Source organism: Geotrypetes seraphini, chromosome 13 (assembly GCF_902459505.1).
Source record: "Geotrypetes seraphini chromosome 13, aGeoSer1.1, whole genome shotgun sequence".
NCBI classification, from domain to species: domain Eukaryota; kingdom Metazoa; phylum Chordata; class Amphibia; order Gymnophiona; family Dermophiidae; genus Geotrypetes; species Geotrypetes seraphini.
Genome location: NC_047096.1, coordinates 5,930,782 through 5,958,176, shown reverse-complemented (window position 1 = coordinate 5,958,176; position 27,395 = coordinate 5,930,782). Strand labels below are relative to the sequence as shown.

The following is a 27,395-nucleotide window of genomic DNA, read 5'->3' as shown; positions in this document are numbered from 1 at the left end:
AAAATTAACTGTCCAGCTTTGTGTGTATTGGGGGGGTGGGGGTAGTTCAGTTACAGATACATGATCTTTACTTTCAGCAAGTATTGTTACATAGTAACATAGGAAAGACCCGAGTGGCCCATCCAGTCTGCCCAACCATACATGCTCCATAATTAATTTAGTTTAAATGGTCCTTTTTCTCAGATATTTCTGGGCCAGAAACCCAGAGCCTGGGCCAGTAGTGTGCTTAGGTTTCATCTACTGGAGTCTCCATCAAAGCTCACTCCAGCCCATCTTAACCATCCCAGCCATCGAAACCCTCCCCAGCCCGTCCTCAACCGAATGTCCATATACGGGACACAGGCCGTGCAAGCCTGCCCAGTACTGGCCTTAGTTCCTTCAATGTTTATCCATTATTTTCTGATTAGAGATCCTCCATATTGGAACTTTGTCACCGTTTTCTTCACCACCTCCCTCGGAAGCATATTCCACGCATCAACCACCCTCCGGTATGCCTTTGTATGCAAAAGATCCCAAACTGGAATCACACCCTGTGTGACATGTTCCTTAGTGCTTCTGTTCCACCTTCTCCACTACAGTCAGTGTAGGATGGATGAGAAGTGATTTTTTTTTTTTGCCCTGTCGCTCTTGTACCATTGATGATTGCATTGCCTGCCCTCAGGAGAGCTCTATTTGTATACAAGAAGACCACCGTCCTAGCCCAAAAAGTACATGTTTATTCTTTTTCTGTTGATCCTGTTTCTTTAGAGAGGTTCAGTCTAAATGCAGTATCAATCATAGCAGGAAGCACTGAGATTTATGGTTTGACTCAGCAGTTGCCTCCAATGTCTTTGGACTTCAGAGTGATTGGGATCCAACCTCCTTTGTAACATGCTTCCTTAAACCTGATACATGTCCAGTCTGATTCGTGCCAGTAGATGGCACTGTTGTTGCTTCCTTCTGGCCCCTCCTCCCCTTACTGGAGCATGCATGGAAGCCCTGAATCAGGAAATCCAGATTAGAAGTCTGCACGGGAATGGGGATTGCGGGAATCCCGCGGGTCCGGTGGGACTCCCGGAGGGATCCCCCCCAGGTCTACGGGACTCCCATGAGGATCACCCCAGGTCTACGAGACCCCCGTGAGGATCCCCCCCCCCAGGCTCATGGGACTCCCTTGGGGATGGAACCGGGATTCCCAAGGCCTGGAAAGAGAATTAGTAGAAGATAGCCAAAAGCAGAAACTGGGACCAAGATGATGGAAAAACAAAATGTCCCCCCAGCTACACACAAGGGAGATGCTCATTTTCAGGGGGGGCCAAGTTCATGCTACCAATTGTATTTAGTAAAAATGAAGAACTTGCTGAGTTTGTTTTGGGGTTTCCAGTTCAGTTTTGGCACACTTTTCTTATGCAACCATTGTCCTGAAAAGTGCCTCTCTCAATTCTGCTTTAAATGATGTTGATGCTGTATTGTTTGATTCTTTACTCATTGCTGCATTAAAAACCATTTGTGGATCTTGGAAGGACTTCTCACAAGTTACCTATGCCAGATGGTGGAACGAGATTTGTTTGCTCTACAGATATGAGCTTTATATTGCCAAAAAAAAATCCAACTCTTATTTCTTTTAACAAGAAATGGTCGACCCTACAGTCACATGACCTAATGTCTATTCTAATTCTTTCTGTGATGTATGCATCTCTTATTTCTGTTCGTTATTTGTTTTATATTGTATTTTATTGTTGGTTTAAATAAACTAAGACTTAAAAAAAAAATCAAAACTGTCAGAAGTAATTGCTGCTTTTTATGGGGACAGAAGAGATTCCTCACGGGGACGGAGGAGATTCTGGCGGGGACATTGGTGGGGACGGGCAGGATTTCTGTCCCCAAGCAACTCTCTAATCCAGATTCTTCACATGGAACAAGAAAACACTGCCACTGAGCTGGCTCTAGTATTTTTTAAATAATGTTGTATGCCTTTGTTCCGGTCTATCTGCCGAATATACATGGATAAAACAAAACAAAACCAGGGGAATTTATTCAATAAAATCAACAAAAATCATAAAAAACATATATGACATATCTAATCTAATCTTCCATTTGTGAGACGCACATACCTATACAGGCTCAAGGCGACAGATCAAAGAGGTAGGGGAGGGGCATGGAGAAGTGATGGGGTATTTTGAGGATGGCAGGTTTAGTAGGAGAAGTAAGAGGGACCTAGAAGTAGGGGGTGTTATATATAAATAGTTAATTGTCAAAGAGGTGAAGTAGGTTTGGGCCAGCCCTGGGTGCAAGCACCATATCTAGGGCAATTTATAAGGGGGAAGATTGGATTTTATGCAAAGTCTGGGCTTTTTCTGAAGCAGTCCTTTGCTCAAAAGCAGTCTTAGGCTCTGCTTCTGTATTTTCAAGCTCCTAAAACATTAGCCTGTAGCCTCATGTTTGGATGGCAGTCAGTCTGATGCCCCACCTTACGGTCTCTTTGATGGCAGGTCTGAGGGAGGAAGTGGAACAGCGTGTGTGTGTGTGGGAGGAAGATAGAGAAGGCAGTGTAGGAACCATCTCCGTAGGCTTTTATTGTAATGACATCAGGGCCTACAGCTGTTTGGATTCCTGGCAGTCTTGAGTGTGATCATAAATATTCATAGAGTTGAGATTAGTCTCAGGACAAGAGAGAAGTTGGTTCCTACTATTTTGAAGTGCATATTTCCACATTAGAATAAGAAATTTGCATCCTGAACAAATATGGGGGCTGGGACTTTTCTCAACAACAGGTTGAAAGGTGGCCAAAGAGGTTGAAAAGGTGACGGCGAAAGCTAGAAGGATGCTAAGGTGCCTAGGAGGAGTTATGGCTCATTTAGAATATTCTTATATTCTTAAGACTTGCTGAGGGAAAGGGCCTGTGCAGCTTGTCGTCAATGCTGGCAGTTAAAAAGACAAGGCTGCAAGGTGTGTGTGTGTGGGGGGGGGGGGACTGAGCCATGGAAGGGGAAAAAGGAAGGGGAGAGAGAAAGAAATGTGAGGAACAGCTGTGAGTTAACATGTATGTGTCAAGGGCATTTAGGTGTGAGAACAGGAGAAGGGGCCTAAATGGGTGTCACATGTCTGTGTGACTTGGTATGTTTGGGCCATGACCATTTCAGCTATTTGGCTCACTGGCACCTGAGTTTAGACAAGCTCAAAGAGAGCACTGCAATGGAAACTGGGGTTCAGTACCTTCCATGACTTCTCTGCCGCCTGGACCAATACAGCAAGGAGCTCCTGCAGGACCGCCAGCTTCTGTTTCAGCTTCTGCTCTCGATGAAGGGCTTCCTGCACAATCCAGAGTGGCATTGGGTTAGTACCTACAATGAATTCCACCGTCATTCCCTAAATCATAACTCACTGACATTGGGCGGAAGAATTAACAAATGCAAGCTCTCCAGCTACCTCCTCAGAAGGGATAATCTGCCAGTGGCGGAGTGAGGGAGAGAGGTGCCCTATCAGCATCGGGAGCGGCGCAGAGCATTCAGCCTGCCAGCTGGTGCTAAAAACCGCTTTTGCAGTTTTGTAAAAGGGGGGGGGGGAAATAATAATTTATTTGGTGTTATTTTCTGAATCCAGCTCTCTGTGGATTATAGAATTAAAACCATGAATGCCTTTTACTAAGCTGAGCTGCACGTAGGCGTCCTGTGCTACTTTTGTCTTAGACACGCTACCTACATGCTAAAAAAGAGAATTTAGTGCTAGGGGTGGACGGCATGAATGCCTAGCGCTAGTCGGTTAGCGTAGCTTTGTCACCATGTGCTGATTAGGGCATGCTTAGAACAGGAGCCCGACCGCCTAGTAAATAGGTGTCAGTACCCCTCACTATCGGCCATTAATGCTATTAATATGATAGATTGGGAGTGTAAATAGATTCTTCGTAAGTATGTGTTAGGTCTGTCCTATTTTTAATGGAGTTCCTGTTCCTTTTTATGTTTGAATTTATTTTGTAAACCACCCTGATTCGGAAAGATTTGGCAGTATATAAAGTTTTTAAAAAAATAAACATAATGCGGAAATAGAGCTTTATGATTATAGAAACATAGAAACATGATCCCAGATAAAGGCCAAAGGGCCCATCCAGAGCATCCACTATCTCCTCCTCTCCCTATTGGCTAAAGCTCTTAACATTTGCATCTCCTCTTCCTACAGGCTAAGGCTCTTTGCACCTGCATTGTGAGGTCATAGAGCTTTATGGTTATAGAAATATGATGGCAGATAAAGACCAAATGGCCCATCCAGTCTGCCCATCCACTATCTCCTCCTCTCCCCAAGACATCCCCCACGTGCCTGTCCCACACTTTCTTGAGATCAGATAGTCTTTGCCTCTACCACCTCTATGTAATATCCAAGTCAATTGTAGCCTGCCCAGAGCTCTGATCTGTGAGGATTCGGCAGGATAAGACTACATATAACATAGCATACTATCCAAGAAGATATCCCCTGGAAATAAATCATTATTAGCAGCCTATTAAAACTTAATCAAGAGAGGCACAAACTGTACAAATACAGATGCAGTGATATTGCTCTACATCATTCTGTGTAATTCTAGAACATTAGGCTGGTGGTCTGTAAATAAATATACATAAAGTGAAAAATAATTACGCTTCAAGACTTACTTTGAGGTATTCAGAAAGCTGGAATATTTCCTAGAAAAAAGGGAGAATGATGCATATTTGCTTTTTGCATGGCAGGGAAATAGGTTATAGCTCATATGGGTCTGCGGACAAAGTGTGAGTTCATTTCATGCCCAAGTGCTCATTGAGCCATGGTGGGTGAGTTACAAATAAGAGGTAGATTCCAACCCACACTTCTCCTTACGACCTTGAGCAGGTTGCCAGAACCCCCACTGCCCCAAAGAGACAAAGTTTGTGTGGGAACAGGATGGGACCACATGTCCTCTTTTATTGGAGAAAAAATATGGCAACCCTAATAAAGGACACATTCAACAGTGACTCTCTGACCTTGGAGGGCTGATTTTTGAATCCAGTTGCTGGAAATTGAAAGGCTACGAACTAGAGAATGACACAGGGACAAATTTGTCCTCGTCCCCACAGGAACTCAATTTCCCTGTCATGCCCCTGTGAGTTTTGTCGCTGTCTCTGACCTATTCCTGCATACTCTGCCTTAACCATACAAGACTCAAACACTTATGATTTTAAAGCATTTGAGGCTTGTGCAGATGAGGACGGAGCTTAGGCATTGGTGGAATGAGGCATTATGACATCACAATCTGAGCTCTAGAATGTTGCCACTTAGGATATTAAAGTGTTTGAGGCTTGTGCAGATGCGGACGAAGCTTAGGCATTGGTGGAATGAGGCATTATGACATCACAATCTGAGCTCTAGAATGTTGCCACTTAGGATATTAAAGTGTTTGAGGCTTGTGCAGGTGAAGATGGAGCTCGCAGGAATGGGGCAAGGACAGGAAATGAACTCACGGAGACGGGGAAAAATTTGTCCCCGTGCCATTCTCTATTACTGACCCGGCAGACTACCAGTCTGTGAAGACTCAGCTGCATTTGTTTACAGTGCCACAGACGACCTAAATATTTTCACATTTGCTCACCATATTTTCATGTGAGCACTGTAAGTTTTATGACCCAACTCACTTCAACCCATGACTCAGGTACAAAAACACTTAGACCCTCTTTTACAGGGTTGCCATATTTTTCTCCAGGAAACCCCGGACATCTGACCCTGCCCCCTGCCTCCTCTCTTCGTCGGGATGAGCTCCAGCCAAGTCTGGAGGGCCCGGAGCATGTACGGATGTGTGAGACGTCACACATGCTCAGAAGCTTTCCAAATGCAGCTGGAGCTCTTCGGGGGATTTCCAAAATCCAGATAAATGCCGGATTTTGGAACATCTATGTTGGAGCCTGGACAGTCCTCTAAAAAAGAGGATATGTCCGGGTTTTCCCAGACATCTGGTAACACTATCTTTTACTACACCGTGGTAGAGGTTTCTACTGTGGCAATGCTGTGACACTCATAGGAATTCTATGAGCATTTAGCACTCCAGGCCACAGTATAAACCTCTGCTGTATAATACATAAACCACTAACCAGTGTTGTGTGTGCATTTGTAAACCACTCACCACTCTGTGTGTGAGCATGCATGTGTGTGCATGTAAACCACTTACCACTGTGTGTGTGTGTGTTTGCGCATATAAACCACTTACCACTGTGTGTGTGTGTGTGTGTTTGTGCATATAAACCACTTACCACTGTGTGTGTTTGTGCATATAAACCACTTACCACTCTGTGTGTGTGTGTGTTTGTACATATAAACCACTTACCACTGTGTGTGTGTGTGTGTTTGTGCATATAAACCACTCACCACTCTGTGTGTGAGCATGCATGTGTGTGCATATAAACCACTTACCACTGTGTGTGTGTGTGTGTTTGTGCATATATACCACTTACCACTGTGTGTGTTTGTGCATATAAACCACTTACCACTGTGTGTGTGTGTGTTTGTGCATATATACCACTTACCACTGTGTGTGTTTGTGCATATAAACCACTTACCACTCTGTGTGTGTGTGTGTGTGTGTTTGTACATATAAACCACTTACCACTGTGTGTGTGTGTGTGTGTGTGTTTGTGCATATAAACCACTTACCACTGTGTGTGTGTGTGTGTGTGTGTTTGTGCATATATACCACTTACCACTGTGTGTGTTTGTGCATATAAACCACTTACCACTCTGTGTGTGTGTGTGTGTTTGTGCATATAAACCACTTACCACTGTGTGTGTGTGTGTGTGTGTTTGTGCATATAAACCACTTACCACTGTGTGTGTGTGTGTGTGTGTGTGTTTGTGCATATATACCACTTACCACTGTGTGTGTTTGTGCATATAAACCACTTACCACTCTGTGTGTGTGTGTGTTTGTACATATAAACCACTTACCACTGTGTGTGTGTGTGTTTGTGCATATAAACCACTTACCACTGTGTGTGTGTGTGTGTGTGTTTGTGCATATAAACCACTTACCAGTGTGTGTGTGTGTGTGTGTGTGTTTGTGCATATAAACCACTTACCACTATGTGTGTGTGTGTTTGTGCATATAAACCACTTACCACTGTGTGTGTGTGTGTTTGTGCATATAAACCACTTACCACTGTGTGTGTGTGTGTGTTTGTGCATATAAACCACTTACCACTGTGTGTGTGTTTGTGCATATAAACCACTTACCACTGTGTGTGTGTGTGTGTGTGTTTGTGCATATAAACCACTTACCACTGTGTGTGTGTGTGTGTTTGTGCATATAAACCACTTACCACTGTGTGCGTGAGCATGCGTGTAAACCACTTACCAGTGTGTGTGTTTGTGTGTGTGCGCGTGTGGGACTTTAGTTATAAGACAATGGGTGAAAAGCCAAAGGTCCGGTAGATCCTCTGCTAATGGAATAAGATGGGGAAGGGTTACTTCGGAACGCCAGAAAGCTAATGAAATGAATGGATGGGAGAGACTGAGATATCAGTGACAGAGCTGTTGGTGGATTTGCTCACCGTACTTATCTAAGTTTAGTTTGCATGTGACTCTATGCTCCTTTTTTAAAAATTTCTCTTTCCTATCAAACTTTGGGGTTCTTTGAAGTATTCTTTTAATTTTTAGATATTGTAAACCACCTAAAAGGTCTTCCGAATGGAAAAGCACATCAAATTTGAATTCGACTTGACTTAGAAACTCTGGTCTCTGCTTCTGTACTTTCTGCTTCCTTGAGAGCAGGTGGAGGCGACAGATAAGGGCTGAGGTTGGGTGTGATAGATGTGGAAATCGGGAAAGGACTGATCACAGGCTGTATGCGGTGGTCTGCCTATGGTTAACCCCTGCTTAGCCTCTGGGTTGGTTTCTAACCATTTATTGCCACCTTACTTTTCTGCAGCAGAGCTCAATGGCACCTCTGGTAAGTGTAACCAGCTTTCTGTCCCCGCCTGATCCTTGGTCTTACCTTATCCAGCACTGCAGTTCCATGGCTGAAACAGAACAGAAAGGACATTCTTGAATTATGATTCATTCCATTTGAAAAGTTTGTTTCTGAATAGACTTGGATGGCTGATAATCAGTAAGAAGCAGGGTAGGTGGATAAGTCCTGTATAATATTTAATGTTTAATATGGACTTTGCTTAACCATCAGGGCAGTGTGCAACAAATTATAAAAGAGAATGGAACTACAATTTAAATTAAGGAAAAGCACGCAGATTTACAATTCAGATGCCATAACTGATAAGAACCACTCTTACCTCCCCCTCCCCCTTTTAGGAAGTCACATTAGGCTTTTTTTTTTTTTTTAAATCAAAGGCCGCGGCTCTGATGCTCATAGGAATTCTATCAGTGTTGGAGCTAATACCGCCGTAGTTGGCGATAAAAAAGCCTAATGCGGCTTCATAAAAGGGGGAGGGGTTGATTGGCTAAGAGTCCCCTGAGAATGCATGCTGGAATAAATAGGTCTTCATGAGTACCCGGGGCAGTGGCATCCCCCCTGTGGCCCCCCCACGCTCTCTTCTCTGCACCCTTACTCCTTCCGCACCCCGCCCCTTCTCACACCCCCCTTCCACACTTGTGCTCTCCCTCCCCCATGCCTCTTAATCTTCGCCAGTGCGCTGCAGCATGCTTCTCACGCCTGTGTTGGATTTCCTTCTGATGTCACTTCCTGGCCCCTTGACCCAGAAGTGATTCAGAGGGAAACCAGGCTGGCGCGAGCAACAGGCAAAAGTTGCTCATACTAGCGAGGCTAATACAGAAGTACAGGGTGGGGAGGAGAGGGATGGCGCGAGCATGGCATGGTGTGGCGGGGTGGAGAGGTGTCAGTATCCCCACCGACTTAGTGCCCGGGGCAGTCCGCCTCCCTGCCCCCCTCCTTTACCACGCCACTGATCTTATGGTGGATGCGATATTTAATAGTTAATAGTTAACCAGTGATGTTCTTTTAGCAGTGGAGTCACGTGATCGAATCGACTAGCTAAGGCAGGGGTGTCAAAGTCCCTCCTCGAGGGCCGCAATCCAGTCGGGTTTTCAGGATTTCCCCAATGAATATGCATGAGATCTATTAGCATACAATGAAAGCAGTGCATGCAAATATTGACACATATTGAAGAGAACTCTGATGGTTTCGTACTTCTGATATTTTTTTGAAGGGTTTCTGCTTACGAGTGGCATGAAGGGATTTTTAGTTTGATTTTATGTTTATATTTTTTTTAGATTATAAATGCTATAAGAAATAATGGGGGTTTTATTATTTATTATTAATAAAAAGTTCTATTAAAATTTGTTGAAACACCTATCATGAATTCTAAGCGTTTTACAATATTAAAAACAAAGGGGAGACTTACAAGGACGGATCGACAAGACGTAGAATATAATGGGCTTTTTAGTAAAAGACCCCGTATATGTGAACTATATCATATGATGAAATATTATGTATGTTTTGTGTGGAAACCACTTAGGTTTAAGTGGTCTGGAAATTTTTTAAATGAATAAAATAAATAAGAATAAGAATATTTTAAGTGAAGATTCTGGAAGACCAACATAAACAGCATTGCAATAATCCAATCTGGATGTGACCAACACACACAAAAGGCAGGCACAGCTGGGTGTATCAGTATAAGGACAACTACATTGGACTTTGGCATAGAGAGTAATATCCAATCAATTCTTCCTTACATTCTGGTGGATTTCCCCCAGACGTGGGCTTATTCTGTTCTATTGATACTAATTGTTGTGTTTTTTTTTAAATTCTTTATTCATTTTCAGTCTTACAATAAGTGTGACAATATTTCCAAACAAATTAACAATAAATAAATCACTTAATAATCATCAATGATACAAATAATATACCCTTATCACCCATCCTTCCCCCATTCTTATCCTATAATCAAATATCCTATGCAATATGTAATTATAAAATTACCCTCCTCTCCCCTTATCATTGAACTCGTAAATTTAAGGGAAACAATGACATCTACGGTACTCAGTACAATACTTTGTTAATGGCTCCCACACATCTTGAAATTTCCTAAAACATCCCCGCTGTATTGCAATAACTCTCTCCATTTTATAAACATGACATAAGGAATTCCACCAGAAATTATAATTTAATCTACTCCGGTTTTTCCAATTATACGTTATTTGTTGAATGGCAACATCAGTCATTATGAGTAATAATTTATTATTATTTGCAGAAATCTGGCTTTTTGCTCTCATTATGTATTTCCTTTTGTGTTTTCTGAGTTTGCTTTATAATCTTGTGGAATATAAATTTGAAAAGTGAAAATGAGAAAAAAAAAAAAGGTTGTCCTTGATCAAAGGTTGAATTCTGCAGTGACTCAGGATAGCTGACGTTTGAGTCAGGCCTGTGAAAACTGAAGGCTCACTGGCCCCTTTGGCTAGCAGAACCATTCTGAGGTGAAGAAGATATCACATCTTCTGCTCTTGAAGGGAGGATTACGGAACCTATTTCTAGCCAAGAGACATTAATATGAAATTTAAAAAAAGAGTAAAAACTAAATACATACTCCGTTTGCTGACTTGAGTTTCTCATGATATGAATCCCATTCTGCCTGGACTCGTTTAATGTCTGAGTGCCTGTAGAATGCAAGTGGAAATCCAGTCATGATCAAGCAAGATTTTACAGTTCATGTATTATAACATAAGAGTTACCATACTGGGACAGATCGAAGGACCAGCAAGCCCAGTATCCTGCTGGGGCTGCTGTTACCAACTGACCTCTCCGGGACAGCAGAGGCCAAAATACAGAGGCTCCAAGGAAAGGAAAAAGTGAGAAAACTGCCCCCGTGAGGGAACAGGGAAGAGACCTGTTCAGCTCAGAGATGGGTGAGAGGAACTGTACCTTTGAGGGACAGATGGACTGGAAGGTCCTACCCTAGATCTGGTCTGGCAGCTGGAGAAAAGCTCAGTGGGATATTTGCCTGGCGAGTGCGTGGACAAGCTGCCGTCCTGAGTTGTCCTGCTGGGGAGGAAGAGCCTGACTATTTGGGGTAAAGTGGACATTGAATGAGACTGAAACTGAGAGATTAAGGACTAGGGTTACCACATGGCTCCATAAAATGGACCGGCTTTTTGTTGGCCTACAATCCAGGCGCCTATTGAGGCCCTTAGGGAGATGCGTAGGGCCATCTAAGCTCGCCTAAGGCCACTTCCGGGTGAAACCATATCCACGCCTAGCCATTGTGCGAGCTTAAGAATCCCTATGCATCTCCCTCAACTGCGACAGATGCCTACGGTGTAGACGGCCTGCCTCAGGGTGTTTTAAAAAAAAAAAAAAAACCCAAACGTGTGTCCTGATTGGCTGGTTAGACAGTGGTAGCATGCCCTACTGCCACCTACAATTGAGACGCCATTTATAAAATATGCACCTAAGGGTTCACGCGCTAAGCATGCGCAGATGCCAGTACTACCACGGAATTCCTGAGTGCTCCCCACGGTAGTGGATTTTATCTTGCAGTAAGCGCGTGTTGCCACCGCTTTGTAAAAAGACCCCAAAGTCAGAATCTGTAAACTTAGGGCTCCTTTTACTAAGGACAGTAGAGGTTTCTACCGCGACCCGGAGCGCTAAATGTTCCGACACTCATAGGCATTCTATGAGCTTCTGAGCAGTGTCAGAGCATTTAGTGCTCCGGGGCTGCGGTAGAAACCTCTACCGCGGCTTAGTAAAACCCAGCGTTAGTTCAGGGGAACTTAAAAAATCTTCGCTGTGACCGCAGGCTATCTGAATGTTGTTTTTACTGAGATCTCAGTTGCCCGGCTCCTAGTCTTAAGACCACAAGATGTCTCGCAACGGAACATGAAGCCGACTTTACCTCTGTCTCGTTTCGGAACTTCTTTGGTGATGGGCTGCATGTTAGATCTGTCACAGGAATGAACGTTTAAGCTCCGGGAAATGTCATTCAGTGAGCGTGGGGCTTGTTGATAACAGAAGAGGGACTTGCTGGTATCCAAGGATAGCTGAGAATAATGAGAAGGGGGGGGAAAAAGGCCTGAAAGGTTAACCTATGGAAAAACCAGGTTTAGGTTTCAGGTTTATTTAAAAGTTTGATATACTGCCTTATTAAAATTCAAAGCGGTTTTACATAATATAAAAACAAAGTATAAAAAGAACGTACATTAAAAAACAAATTACAAACAATCAAACGCACTGACAAACTTTAACTTACCGATACAACATGGAGAAGGGCAGAAATACAATTTGTATAAAGAGAAAGAGGGGGAGAAGAACCAAAACAAAAGGAAGGGGAACAAAAATATAAATAGTCTAGAACAGCCCTTTGCGGGGCCACATTTGGGCTTTGTAGGTACTTGGAGGGCCGCAGAAAAAAATAGTTAATGTCTTATTAAAGAAATGACAATTTTGCATGGGGTTAAACTCTTTATAGTTTATAAAACTTTCCTTTAACAGTTAAAAGGAAAGATATATAAACTATAAAGATTTTTACCTTATGCAAAATTGTCATTTCTTTAATAAGACATTAACTATTTTTTCTGCGGCCCTCCAAGTACTCTATTTTTTCTGCAGCACTCACATTTAAAGTTTAATATCTTTTCTTTCTCAAAACTGGCACATTTCAATCACTAAATTGAAAATAAAATCATTTTTCCTACCTTTGTTTGGTAATTTCATCAGTCTCTGATTGCACTTTATTCTTCTGACTGTGCATCCAATATTTCTTCCCTTCTTTCAGTCTCCTGTATGCTTCCTCTCCTCCAGACCTCATTCCCTCCCCCAACTTTTTCTTTCTTTTTCTATGTCTGTCTTTCTCTGATTCTGTGTCATTTTTTGCTTTGTTTCTGGCTCTCTATCCCCCCTTCTTTCTTTCTTCCTTCCTTCCTGCCCTCCCCCATGCCACCGCCGCTGGGGAAGAGGCTGCTGCCGCCATCGGGAACAGGCCGAGATCTCCTTCCTTCTCTTCTCCATGGGCCGACCAACTCTCGCCGCCCAACGTCAATTCTAACGTCGGAAAGGACGTTCCAGGAAGCCAGGCAGCGATTGGCTAGCCAGAACGTCTTCTCGACGTCATAACTGACGTCGGGCGGCGAGAGTTGGTCGGCCCTGAAGAGAAGCAGGGAGATCAAATAACACGGTGCCGGCCTGAGAAGGGAAGGGAAGCAGGTTGGGCACCACTGCTCTAGATGAGCCGCACTCTAGGGAGAACAGTGGACCGCCCCCCCCCCCTTGGTACGCCACTGGAGCAGCAGCGTGTCTGGCTGGCTCTTCCGTGGATAGCGCAAGGATCCGCCAACCCGCGGCTTTGAACGGAACGAGCCGGCCAGACACGCTGCTGCTCCAAAAGGAAGATAATGATCCAGTCCAGACTGCGGGCTGCAAATAAAATCTGGAGAGCCACATGCGGCCCGTGGGTCGCGTGTTTGAGACCACTGGTCTAGAATAATGTAAGATAAGCTAAAATGATTAAAAAATGGCAAGGAACAGATTTCCATTACCGTCCTTAGAAGGACTATTATACACCTATTGCGTCTTTAAAAAGAAAAGCCTTCAAGTTACTTTTAAATTTATCAAGGGATGTAATTTCTCTTATATAATTTGGTGCTAAATTCCAGATGGTAGGGGTCGTGACAGAAAAAATGCTAGTGCGTATAGTGTTAATGTATCTTAAAGAGGGGATGGATAGTTTTGATTAGATGAACGCAAAGTACGATGGGGGGGGGGATGGGGGTTTAATAGTCTGTTAATGAAATCAGGTTGGCCGGAAGTTTTGGTCTTGTAAGTCAGCAACATTATTTTATAGGAAATTCGATGATCTATAGGAAGCCAGTGAGCATTGATCAAAAGAGGTGCTTTTGAAATAATTTTAATGGCCGTGTTTTGAATAATTTGAAGACGTTTTATTTCCTTCTTAGTGATTCCTTCGTATAGTGAATTACTGTGATTCAAGCATGGAATAACGAGCGAATGAATAAGAATATTTAATGATGGTTGAGATCTAATCATTCGAAGACAGCAGAAACATTTCTTAACTACTGATTATTCGTATCCATAGCCAACAAGTGACTTGGTCTGGTACTGATTCTTCTGACATGCATCACATATAATTGCCTTTCAGTTCAATAGATTCCATGTAAGTTAAGTAGAATCTGTCGGGGAGCTTTCTTACCTTTTGGACTACTGTGGGTCTCAGAAACGTCCATCCTGCCGTGTCTCTGAGAACACCTTCATGGCTAGGGGGTTTCAGAGTCCTGCAAAGTAATCGGATTTTCCTTCCTTCATCCTCCGCGGTCAGATTTCTCCTCTTGAAAAATTCCTGCAGCCGAGGGCTCCCGGCTTGGCTCCTGCGGTCTTTGCTCACAGATTTGCCCACGTGGCGACACGAGGTCACGTTGACGCGGCCTCGCAGGATCTCGTGGGTCGCTAGCCTTCGGTCCCGTTTGTCGTCGTAGCTCTCTGAAGGATGATGCCGGGGTGATCTGGAACCCTTATTGATCATAGTTTATCCTTTGTGGATAAACCTCTGAATGGGTGACGTTAGCAATCTGTTTCCTATTAGCAGAAAGGAGAAATACAACCTGTTATTTGAATGATGTAAGAGTCATTTCACCCAGTCAAATTTTGTCTGTCTTGGAGGTATTTTTTAGAGGTTGTAAATTAGCACTGGACTGTAAGCCAGAGAAGATCCTGGGGAGAGACTTCTTGTGTCTGCCCAAACCAAGGGTCAGTTTATAGGCCCAGAATATGTGCTGCAATTTGCAGGACCAGGAGATTTATGCTTCAGTTTTGGGGTCTAGAGGAGTTGCCCTGGTGGCACCAACCCCCTTCCCCCCCAACTCCGGCCCTGCCATAGTGTCTGATTTGGTTCATGGTTCTGGAGAGGGTTGTCTAAGCACTATGCATTGCTTATATCCTAACATCCCGTTCCCCCACAGAAATATACATGCCTTGAGAAGCACATACTATATAATGTTTCCTGGCTTTGGGGGGGGGGGGGGGGAGAGGAAACAATGTTCAATCCAGCAGTCACTCTGCCTTGGGGTTTCTAGCTTTACTACCCTCTTATGAGACATTCCTTGGGAAACAGTACCCTTCCTTGCCTTCCTTAACATGCACGCTTTCTGACAGACAAAAGGGTTCACCTGTGAAATCCATACTTGCTGAAGCTCAAAACATTCGTTCCTTGCATGGAAATCCACCCAATTGCTCCCCCAGATCTCCTTTCAGACATCAAGGTACTTCTCCAGTGAGTTTAACCCCCTCTTCACCAAGTCTCCCTTCTTGATTTTTCTAAATTTGTGCATCTTAAGTGAAAACTCCCACAAAACTGTGTCTGAATTCAAGAAAGCATGGGCCAGGCATGTGGAATCTCTTAGGGAGAGGAGGAGATAGTGGGTGGGCAGACTGGATGAGCTATTTGACCTTTATCTGCCATCATGTTTCTATAACCATAATGCTCTATGACCTCACAATGCAGGTGTAAAGAATCTTAGCTAATAGGGAGAGGAGGAGATAGTGGATGCTGCGGATGGGCCATTTGGCCTTTATCTGCTATCATGTGTCTGTAACCATAAGGCTCTATGACCTCACAATGCAAGTGTTAAGAGTCTTAGCCAATAAGAAGAGGAGATACAAATGTTAAGAGCCTTAGCCAATAGGGAGAGGAGGAGATAGTGGATGCTATGGATGGGCTGTTTGGCCTTTATCTGCCATCATGTTTCTATAACAATAAAGCTCTATGACCTCACAATGCAGGTGTGAAGAGCCTTAGCCTATAGGAAGAGGAGATGCAAATGTTAAGAGCCTTAGCCAATAGGGAGAGGAGGAGATAGTGGATGCTGTGGATGGGCCATTTGGCCTTTATCTGCCATCATGTTTCTATAACCATAAGCTCTATGACCTCACAATGCAGGTGTAAAGAGCCTTAGCCTATAGGAAGAGGAGATGCAAATGTTAAGAGCCTAAGCCTATAGGAAGAGGAGGAGCTAGTGGATGCTGCGGATGGGCAGACTGGATGGGCCATTTGGCCTTTATCTGCCATCATGTTTCTATGTTTCTAATTGTCATAGCATGGGGACTTCCACCTAGGGCCTCAACCACCTTCCCAGGACAGAATTAGGAAAGAAGTAGCGACCTTTGAGGGAAATGGTTGGTTCTTCTCATGACATCTCCCATTGGGGACGGTCTAAGAACCACCGACCTCCTTCTCTCGACAGGTTTTCAAAGAAAGCCCTTATAAATCTCAGGGACCCAGACTGGTATGTGCAGGGCTGCAGCAAGCTATATGCGAGCAGTGTGGCCGCACAGGGCGCAAGGGAGGCAGGGGCTCCAGAACTGTATTGCCTGTGATGCAGTGGGCGGGATAAGAGCTCCAGAGGGTGTGTCGCATGGGGCACGCTTCCGACTCGGAACACTACTATGAGGTGGGTTTTTTTTTTCTTTTCTGTAAACCTGCTGGGGAGACTCAATCCTACTGAACATAGCAGGCATTCAGAAGAAGCAGATCCTTAATATACAGTATTTCCCCAGTCCTTTCTCCATTATTTCTCCATCCTTGTATAGATTAAATAAACGTTTCTCTTCAAGAATAAAATACAATACAATACAGTGTCTTACATACTGCAATTTACTGCAAGGAATCTATGCGAGCTAGAGAATGACATGGGGACAGAATTTGCCCCCGTCCCTGCGGATAACTGCGGGAAAACATTCCCGTATCATTCTTTAGTGTCTATCTCAACCTCAGTCCTTCTACATCAGCATTCTTATATGCAAAGCTTGAGGGTCAGTGGCTGGGCCCATTCAGACTGATTCTTATATGAAACCATTGTGACATCACTGATGAGTTAGGCTCTTAGACATTGGTGGAATGAGGCTTTATGACATCACAATCTCAGCTCTGGAATGTTGCTACTCTTTGGGTTTCTGTCTGGTACTTGGGACCTGGGTTGGCCACTGTTGGAACAGGATGCTGGGCTTGATGGACCTTCAGTCTGTCCCAGGATGGCAATTCCTATGTGAGCCAAGAATAGGACAATCAAGCCATTGTGACATCACTGCTGAGGTTGGCTCTTAGGCATTGGTGGAATGAGGCATTTTGACATCACAATCTCAGCTCTGGAATGTTGCTACTCTTTGGGTTTCTGTCTGGTACTTGTGACCTGGGTTGGCCATTGTTGGAACAGGATACTGAGCTTGATGGACCTCCAGTCTGTCCCAGTATGACAACGATTATGGTCCTTCTACACCAGTATTCTTCAATGCAAGGCTTGGGGTCAGTGGTTGGGCCCATTCATACTCTGATTCTTCCCTCTCTTCTTAAAGAATGATAGGGGGTTGGAACGGGGACAAGACAGTGAAGATACATACAGTACCTATGGAACTGCTGACTCCCATCTCAGCTAAACAGAGAAAGCAGTGAGACGAAGAGCAAGTTCACAATGACTCCAAGTCCTATAGGCTTGTCTGAGCCCGTTCTGGCTTATCCCTATTGCATGATGGGACCTGCACCTTTGCTTTTACTAGGAGGTGTGGTTACTACACATCCCTAAAAATCCAGTCCAGGTCCAGGAGATAAACAGTAATCCTAGCCAATGCTGACTCCACACACCGTTGTTGTTGTTGTTATCAACAACCGCCAACTACCCTTTTGTACTGCCTCATGGCAAGAGGATTTGGAAGCATGACCTGGTGAAGGTGCATAGTAGAGAATGACACGGGGACAAATTTTTCCCCGTCCCGTCCCCGCAAATTTTGTCGCTGTCCCTGTCCAATTCCTGTAAGCTCTGCCTTAACCACACAAGCCTCGAGCACTTATGAATTTAAAGTGTTTGAGGCTTGCGCAGATGAGGACGGAGCTTACAGGGGCAGGGACAAGAAAAGAACTTAGCGGGCCGGGATGGGAAAATGAGTTCCCGTGGAGACGGGGAAAAATTAGTCTATAGCTCTCAAAAGCTCATCACAAATGTGTTAAGATAATCCAATACAAAGGAATCTCCTACAACGTATTTGATGAGCTTCATTTCTCAAGACCTATGTATTGTAGGCTGGCATTCTCGGAGCCTAATTTGCATCGTTCCTTAAAGTAATGTGAAGTGTGGCCTCTCAGAGCACCTACAATTACTAATCTAATCTAATCTAATCTAATCCTTAGGTTTGTATACCGCATCATCTCCACGTTCGTAGAGCTCGACGCGGTTTACAGTAGGAGAAATAGGAAGGAACTACAACAGAGGGTTAGAAGTAGAAGTGTGAAGAAAATTTAGAGGACTTGGGATGCCAAGATATAAGAGTTTCCTTGATTCCTAAGTTGAAGGGAGACTTACATTTTTTGAGAAAAGCCAGGTTTTCAGATGTTTGCGGAAAACTTGGAGAGAGCTCAAGTTCCGAAGAGGGGAGGTAAGGTTGTTCCAGAGCTCAGTTTACTCCATAAATACATAAAATTCCCCACCTCTCCTTGGGAGCATCTCTAGTTAATTAACTCTACATTCCAGCTATGACGTTTATACCTGCAGTGCCTCCCATTTTTAACCAAATTAGATAAAGGGAAGATAATTTATTGAATATATAAAGTTATCAAATCATCGGAACTAGCTCCATTCAAATTAAAAAATGAACACCACCATAATATCTAAATTAAAAAATGTAAATCAAAATATTATTATGGATATTTAAAAAAGGTAATTCAATCACAATCCTAATTGAGTGTTAAAGTGTTTGAGAAAAATGGTGGTGGAAATATCATAAATTATACAGACTTCAATCTTTGGAACCTCTTATGATATCTACCACTCCAGGTTCCTGTCTTGTATACTGTTGTAATCATTTATGTCCACCACCCCCTACCACTAAAAAACTTATACTTTATTTATTTTGATCAATTTAATAATTACTTAGTTTAATTAATTACTAATCTGAAATATTTTTATAATTTTTTTTTTTTTAATAAAAAATAGATAATACCTACGTGTGTGTAAACAAAACTAAATTATGATTTCATTTTGAATTGTAATGCAATAAATATGTGGACTCAAAATTGTAAAGTGCATAACGTGCATGTGCCTAAAATACTTATTAATTGATCTATTTTGATTAATTTATGATTATGACTATATCACTATAAGTAAATAAAACTGGAAATGTGTTCCTAAAACATGCATTGACTGCAATTCATTAGATCAATTATATGCAAGATAACTGTTATATGTTAAGAAGGCAACACTTAGCTTATTGTATAGTGGAACCTGCCCTCATCAACGTTAATACGGATAAAGAACTCCCATTTTTGACAGCTAACATTGCTCCAAGGGTATCTCCTGATTGACTATAACTTCAAGATTTATAATCCACTTTTTTGCTGCAGTATGGAGCGGATTACAGAAAACCTACATTCAAAATTACAAGTATAGAATTGGCAATTTTGGACTTTGGACTCTTTACACCAACTCCTACCCCTTCCACCCTGCATGCTAAGCTAACCAGCACCGTCCTCACCAGAAATGGCATTTTCGCATCAGCTGAAGGGCAGAAATTCACTTCATTGGTTTCACCCTGTTGGAATCTCATGAGTTTCCTTCTTTTGTTTGTGTAAAGTAGAACAAACTCAACAGGTTGCACGACTTTGCTTGGAGCATGGGATATGTTGTTTGAAGGTCGTGTGACAGCACACACATGACCTGAAGCCCGAGTTTCTCTTTTGTCGCCTTACGATTCATGTATGATCTTTGAAAATGATTTTTTTCTTCCCTCTTTCTTCATTGTATGTGTCTTAACTGCAATCTGTACCCGTCAGAGTTTCTTGGCTGTTTGACAAAATTCTTCGTGTGTCAAAAAAAAAATCAAAGAAAATACAACTTGAAATGTTCATGCAGGACTTCCCTCCTCCTCCTTCTCCTCTTCATCTGACAATCCTCTGATGCTGTGAGAATGATCATGTGACATCTCTGGTCTGTCAGTTGGGTAAGACCTTGTGGCTGGCTGGAGGAATGCCTTTCAGTGTTACCTGAACCTAGGCCGGTGGCAACCTAATTCCGAGTGATTCTCATAAGAACATAAGAATTGGCCCACTAAGTCAGATCAATGGTGTATCTAGCCAAGTATCCCATCTTCATGGTGCCCCATCTTGGTTACAAACCTCAAAAACCCAAATAGTAGCAACATTCCTTGCTACCGACCCAGGGCAAGCAGTGGTTTCTCAATAGCAGACTATACACTTTTCCTCCAAGAATTTGTCCAAACTTTTTTTTTAAAAACCAACTACACTAACCACTCTTACCGCATATTCTGGCAACGCGATCCAGAATGAAAAAAATATTTCCTCCTATTGATTTTAAAAGTATTTCCCTGCAGTTTCATCGAGTGTCCCCTGGTCTTTGTCATTTTTAATGGAGTGAAAAATCGATCCACATGTACCCGTTCTACACCACTCAGGATTTTGTAGACTTCAATCACATCTCCCCTCAGCCGTCTCTTCTCCAAGCTGAAGGGCCCTAACCTCTTGAGTTTTTCCTCATATGAGAAGAGTTCCATCCTCATTATCATCTTGATCGCTCTTCTTTGAACCTTTCCTAGTTCCGCTATATCTTTTTTGAGATATAGCAATCAGAATTGATCAGAATATTCAAGATGAGGTCACAGAGGCATTATAACATTCTTGGTCTTGTTTACCAACCCTTTTTTAAATAATTCCTAGAATCTTGCTTGCTCTTTTGGCTGCTGCCGCACTTTGGGTGGAAGGTTTCAGTGTATTGTCTACAATGACACCCAGATCTTCTTCTTGGGCACTGGCTCCCAAGGTGGACCCTAGCACCTCACATTTGCCTTCAGAGGCCTCTACATTTCATTAGATCCTTCCCTATTCCCCCCCCCCCCCGGAGATTACTCCTTCCTGATACAGCATCGTATTTAACTGCCATTAATTAATTAATTGTCATGATGGCAAATTTCCAACCTGTGTTTAATCAGAAATCACCACCATCTGCACAAAGTGGTGGGTGCAGCTCTGGCCACCTTGTTAGACAGATTGGATGAACTGTGTGGGTCTCTATCTGCCATCATTTACTGGGTTCCTCCTTGGCCGTGACTGCTCCTCCTCTGTGATATTCCTGGGCTGGAGATCTAGGACGGATAGGGGTATCTCAGTTGGGACTCTCAGTGCCCTAGGACCAGCTCTTAAAATACTTGTGCTGCAGATCTGGAAGATATACAGTAGAGTAGAGAATGACACGGAGACAAATTCCCTGTAGGAACTCAATTTTCCCATTCTTTCCCCGTGAGTTATGTCGCTGTCTTTGTCCCTTTGTCTTTGTCATTCATGTAAACTGTGCCTTAATCGCACAAGCCTTGAACACTTATGTTTTTAAAGTGTTTGAGGCTTGTGCAGATGACGACAGCTTGCAGGAATGGGGCAGGGGCAGAAAAGAACTCGTGGGGACGGGATGGGAAAATGAGCCCGCGAGGACGGGGAAAAATTTGTCCCCGTGTCATTCTCTACTTGGGAGAACAGTATAGAAAACTGAATAAAAAAAATAGTGTGAAAAGTCTCAGCCTCTGATAACCAGAGCTGGCATTGTGATGTCATAATACCTCATTTCACCAATAAGAGCCAACCTCATCAGTGATGTCACAATGGCTTGATTGTCCCATACCTGGCTCACTTTTACTACACCCGGAAGTGCGCAGATGTCGCCATGATGATGTCATGTGCATGTGTGATGTCATTACGTCGATTGCTGCGCATGCGCGAAGGCCCTCCAGAAGGGCCCTTAGACGCCAGTGGGGGGTGCTAGCAGGGAAGAGGGCCAGAGAGGTGCTTGCGCCCGCTGATTGCCTACTGGATGTGCCTCTCGCCATGAGAGGCATGTCCTGTAGGCAGTCAGCGGGCACCGGCACCTCTCCTCCTCCCCAGTGTACCACGGCACACAGTTTGAGATACAGTGTCTTAGAGAAATGCAGATCTCAAATGCAGGTTGGGTTTTGGAGTCCCTTCTCTACTTTTTGGATCCCATTTTACACTCGTGGGGGGGGGTCTTGTCTTCCTTTTTCCTGCTTTTGATCTCAAATGCAGCCCGGACTTAAGTGCAAGGTGACCCAGGGGCACATATTAAGTACAGATGTGGAAAGCAAGCGGGCCATTTCTTTAAAAATGTGCCCGTAGAGGTGCCAGAGTTCTGAACAAGCTGCGTTCCGCCTCCAGTTCCCTAACCACATGCCTCAGAACCAGCTTCACGGCATTCACGTCAACTCTAAAGCAAACTGTGGATCTGTCTCCGCATTCAGTCCTTTCACACACAGCCCGGACTGGCCCCTAGTTGAGTCCGCTCTTCCTATCTCTCTCCATTCCTGCTCACAACAGCTACGACTCTGTCCGTTTGCCCCCACAACCTCCATGAAATTTACCTGAGGCCTTGCATCTTCCTAAGAATGACCAAACCCGGCTCCTTAAAATGAAAAACTGGTGAAGGTTGATGAGATTCTGCAGTTGTGCCTCTCTGGTACTCTTTACTGAAGGCTTTTCATAACCCACAACTTCCCCCCCCCCCCCCCCGCCTTTATCTCTCCTTTGCACACTGCAAGAGATACAGCATAAGGCGAAGGGCCCTCATTTAGAGTGACAGTGTCCTAACACCTTCCGTTTTCCATATCCACGAGCGTGTACCACATTTCACCAAACCCTCTGCCCTCAACCCCTTCCTCCCAACCCTAGAACTGGAGCCAGAGTCATCCCAAAGGCAAGGCCACATACCAGCAGATGTGAAGACTGCATCAGTGCATTAGAAACAACATGGGACTTTATTCCAGACCTGGAAGGGGCCCGGGCTTGGTGCTGTCCAAGTTTTGACAAGAAAAGGGCCTCTTGCCGCCTTGCATGAGACTGCCTTACTCTTCAACGGTTTCTTCAGCTCCTGCTGCTTCTGCTAGATATGAAACAGGAAACCGACACAAGCTTGTTCCTCTCTCTCTCTGTCTCTCATGCTCTACAGCACCTGCGCTGCTGGTGCCTTGCAAGAAAGTCCCACAGATGTTGCAGCCAGTAGGTGCAGCTGGCAGCCAATTGGGTGGCTCCATTTTTTTGACATCCTTTATGCCAGTAGACCTGACCTTATAGGTAGACAAGTGCAAATATTCTCTTTTTTTTTTTTTTTTTACTAGTCATTTGCCCTGCAGAGTTTCAGAGCGTTTCACTGTTGAGTGAGGTCTTGAGTGAAGTTGTATTTTTTGTTGTTAGTTTGAAAAGGTTTTTGGATCTATTGGGAGTTTTTTTAATAGTTGTTCAGAGTAGTATTTCTTTTCAGGGGGGGGGAAGAGGTGGCAGTCCGCCCTGGGAGCCAAGTTGATGGGGGCGTTGGCACCCTCCTCGTCTCTGCCTCTTCCCATTCCTCCCCTCCATGCACTCCCATCCCTTCCTCCGTACCTGAAACACGGCAGTCAACAACGCCCTCTTCGTTAGCTCTCCCGCCGATGTCACTTCTGGATGCTGTGCATAAGAAGTGACATCAGAGGGAGAGCGACCACCCCAGGCGCCTCTCTCCCTCGCCACACCACTGCTTCATTTTAGCTTCTAGGGTGGCTTTTTTATATTCTTCATGCCGTTCCTTCTATTTGGACTTGTCACTGTTAAATCTGGATTTGAACCATTTGCTTTCTGCTTTCCTTCGTTCTCTTTTCTTGGTTCTTAAGTCGTCGGTAAACCAGGGAGAGAAGTGTTTGCGGGGATAGCATTTGATCTCTTTGACTGGCACTAGTTCTTCGTTTAGGGTTTTTACCTCAGTGTGGCAGTCTACGGCCGCCTCATCAACAGACTTAGTTCTTCCTTCTCTTATGTTTTCTGCTATGTACGCTAGTCTTAATTACATGTGAACTGAGTCGAGCTCCACTGGGAGAGACTCGGTATATAAACCAAAGATTAGATTAGACTAGACATATACCTGGTGTAACTATCATTGTCTTTAAGCCAGGTTTTAGTAGTCAGGAATATTTCCCGTTTTTATCTGTGAGGCTTTTAGCATGATGTCTTTGTTATTTACTAGTCTGGCTTTTATGAGGGTGATAGATATGTTTTTTTGTTGTGGGGGTGTATGGGGAAAAGGAGATTCCTCTCTGGTTGTGGGAGCTGTGTTGGGAAGGGTTTTTCAGGTTCTGGTTGGTAACTGGGATAGGAAAGCACATGATGGGTAGGATTATTATAAGTTTAAGGTATAGCATTGGGGTTCCTGAATTATATTTTTAATTTAGATACTTTTATTCTGTGTTGGTTGGATTTGAATGGGCAACAGGTGGAAGGTGATAGGTGGGTGTGTCTATATATGTAATGGGAGCCATGGGATGGGTGCGTTGAGGGGAGGGTGGGTGGGTCTAGGCTGAGTTCACAGTGGGTCCCTTTTAGCCTCTTCAAAAGACTTACCCCCCTCTTCTATTCAACTACGCTAGCGGTTTTTAAGAACATAAGCAGTGCCTCTGCTGGGTCAGACCGGAGGTCGCGCGGCGGCCCATCAGGTCCAGGACCTGCATAGTAATCCTCTATCTATACCCTTCAATCCCCTTTTAGCTGCTCCCAATACTCATAGGAACTCTAGCACAGTTTAATAGGAGAGGCCCTTAGTGGATAAAACAACCAACGTCGTGTGTAGGTCGGTGCAATCATCAAGTCAAGAAGTGGTAGCCAAGAGGGGCAAATGCACCGTGATTCAAAATAACAAGACCCCCCTTTCATATCTCTCCCTAACCAATAAAGAGGCCTATGACAGAGCTATAAAATGGTTGGACAAGGTCATTGGGATAAATAGATGGATGGCTAAACTGAATAAGGTATATGAAACTGGCCTAAGTTACGAGATGTACAGCAAGGCAGTCTGGACACAAAGTGAGTGGATGGTCACTTCTCACACAGTAAGAAAACTAGAGAATGACACGGGGACAAATTTGTTCCCATCCCTGCAGGAACTCAATTTCCCCGTCCCGTCCCCATTAGTTTTGTCTCTGTCTCTGCCCCATTCCTGTAAGCTCTGCCTTAACCGCACAAGCCTCGAACACTTATGCTTTTAAAGTGTTTGAGGCTTGTGCAGATGAGGACGGAGCTTAGGCATTGGTGGAATGAGGCATTATGACATCACAATCTGAGCTCTAGAATGTTGCTACTTAGGATTCTAAAGTGTTTAAGGCTTGTGCAGATGAGGACGGAGCTTAGGCATTGGTGGAATGAGGCATTATGACATCACAGTCTGAGCTCTAGAATGTTGCTACTTAGGATTTCAAAGTGTTTGAGGCTTGTGCAGATGAGGACGGAGCTTAGGCATTGGTGGAATGAGGCATTATGACATCACAATCTGAGCTCTAGAATGTTGCTACTTAGGATTCTAAAATGTTTAAGGCTTGTGCAGATGAGGACGGAGCTTAGGCATTGGTGGAATGAGGCATTATGACATCACAGTCTGAGCTCTAGAATGTTGCTACTTAGGATTTCAAAGTGTTTGAGGCTTGTGCAGATGAGGACGGAGCTTAGGCATTGGTGGAATGAGGCATTATGACATCACAATCTGAGCTCTAGAATGTTGCTACTTAGGATTCTAAAGTGTTTGAGGCTTGTGCAGATGAGGACGGAGCTTAGGCATTGGTGGAATGAGGCATTATGACATCACAATCTGAGCTCTAGAATGTTGCTACTTAGGATTCTAAAGTGTTTGAGGCTTGTGCAGATGAGGACGGAGCTTAGGCATTGGTGGAATGAGGCATTATGACATCACAATCTGAGCTCTAGAATGTTGCTACTTAGGATTCTAAAGTGTTTAAGGCTTGTGCAGATGAGGACGGAGCTTAGGCATTGGTGGAATGAGGCATTATGACATCACAGTCTGAGCTCTAGAATGTTGCTACTTATGATCTTAAAATGTCTGAGGCTTGTGCAGATGAGGACGGAGCTTAGGCATTGGTAGAATGAGGCATTATGACATCACAATCTGAGCTCTAGAATGTTGCTACTTAGGATTTTAAAGGGTTTGAGGCTTGTGCAGATGAGGACGGAGCTTAGGCATTGGTGGAATGAGGCATTATGACATCACAATCTGAGCTCTAGAATGTTGCTACTTAGGATTTTAAAGGGTTTGAGGCTTGTGTAGGTGAGGACGGAGTTTGCAGGAATGGGGCAGGGACAGGAAAAGAACTCAACGGGATGGGAAAATTAGTTCTTGCGTGGATGGGGGGAAAAATTGTCCCCATGTCATTCTCTAAAAGTAAGATAAATACAATGAGAGACTAAAAGTTGACACAATAAACCTTGGAGTTGGTCATCTAGTGACATCTGATGGACATTTGATGCCATTGCTTGCCCTGTATTCTTATGTTTCTAGGCAAACATATCTGGAAATTGTCTCCAATTCTTTTTATTTGTAATCTGCCTTGAGCCCCTTAGATAAGAAGAGTCTAAATTCCCAGTTTAGACATAGTTTTCAGGCATTTATGTTCATGCTATTTTGGGAACTCGCTATACCACCTTTTGTGAAGTTTACAGCAAAGCAGTTTACAGGCTAAAATCATGAAGTGAAAGGCTGCCATCCTATCAGACAACATAGGGCAGGAAGAAGGAGAGATCAAATTAGGGCAAGAAGCAAAGACAAACCCTCTCTTCTATTAAACTGCACTAGCAGTTTATAGTGCAGAGAGCCGCGCTGAATGGCCCGCGTTGCTCCTGAAAAGAGGAGACTGATCGAAACGTTCAAGGTACTGAAGGGAATAGACTTAGTAGATAAAGACAGGTTGTTCACCCTCTCCAAGGTAGGGAGAACGAGAGGAAACTCTCTAAAGTTGAAAGGGGATAGATTCCGTACAAACGTAAGGAAGTTCTTCTTCACTCAGAGAGTGGTGGAAAACTGGAACGCTCTTCCGGAGTCTGTCATAGGGGAAAATACCCTCCAGGGATTCAAGACAAAGTTGGACAAGTTCCTGCTGAACAAGAACGTGTGCTGGTAGAGCTAGTCTCAGTTAGGGCGCTGGTCTTTGACCAGAGGTCCGCCGCGTGTGTGGACTGCTGGGCACGATGGACCAGCAGCAGCAATTCTTATATTCTTGTGACGTCTCAAGGGTTGAACAAAGGTGATGAGTTGGGTTGTAGCTCATGAGAGGGGACGAGAGATACAATGGAAAGCCAGAGAATAGGGCCTTGTGGATAGAGAATGACAGGGGGGATGATTTTTTCCCCCGTCCCCACAGGAAATTTCCCATGCCCTCCCAGCGAGTTCTTGTCCTGTTCCTGCCCCATTTCTGCAAGCTCTGCCTTAACCGTACAATCCTTGGACACTTATGATTTTATAGCGTTTGAGGCTTGTGCAGATGAGGACGGAGCTTAGGCATTGGTGGAATGAGGCGTTATGACATCACAATCTGAGCTCTAGAATGTTGCCACTTAGGATTTTAAAGTGTTTGAGGCTTG

The 27,395-nt window shown here is 43.9% G+C and overlaps 2 protein-coding genes across 7 annotated transcripts in view; one reads left to right on the top strand and one right to left on the bottom strand.

The window, feature by feature from the left end:
* Positions 1-22,910, bottom strand: part of TRAF3IP3 (TRAF3 interacting protein 3) — a 41,124-nt gene extending 18,214 nt beyond the window's left edge. For 2 of the 6 annotated variants that reach the window (XR_004536736.1, XM_033917715.1), the window contains exons 1-7: positions 22,370-22,492; positions 14,142-14,524; positions 11,832-11,976; positions 10,527-10,596; positions 7,964-7,988; positions 4,623-4,652; positions 3,196-3,291 (exon numbers count right to left, since the gene is read on the bottom strand). Coding sequence is in view for 5 of the 6 variants with exons in the window: in XM_033917715.1 (XP_033773606.1) it covers positions 3,196-3,291; positions 4,623-4,652; positions 7,964-7,988; positions 10,527-10,596; positions 11,832-11,976; positions 14,142-14,471 (696 nt within the window). In the remaining variant the exon portion in view is untranslated. Of the gene's footprint in view, positions 1-3,195; positions 3,292-4,622; positions 4,653-7,963; positions 7,989-10,526; positions 10,597-11,831; positions 11,977-14,141; positions 14,525-19,465; positions 19,829-22,369; positions 22,493-22,715 lie in introns of those variants that run through there. The other 4 variants (XM_033917717.1, XM_033917716.1, XM_033917718.1 and 1 more) reach the window with 4 other exon arrangements.
* C13H1orf74 (chromosome 13 C1orf74 homolog) overlaps positions 1-27,395 on the top strand; it is a 56,388-nt gene that overhangs the window by 21,411 nt on the left and 7,582 nt on the right. The gene's annotated exons all lie outside the window — the stretch shown is intronic.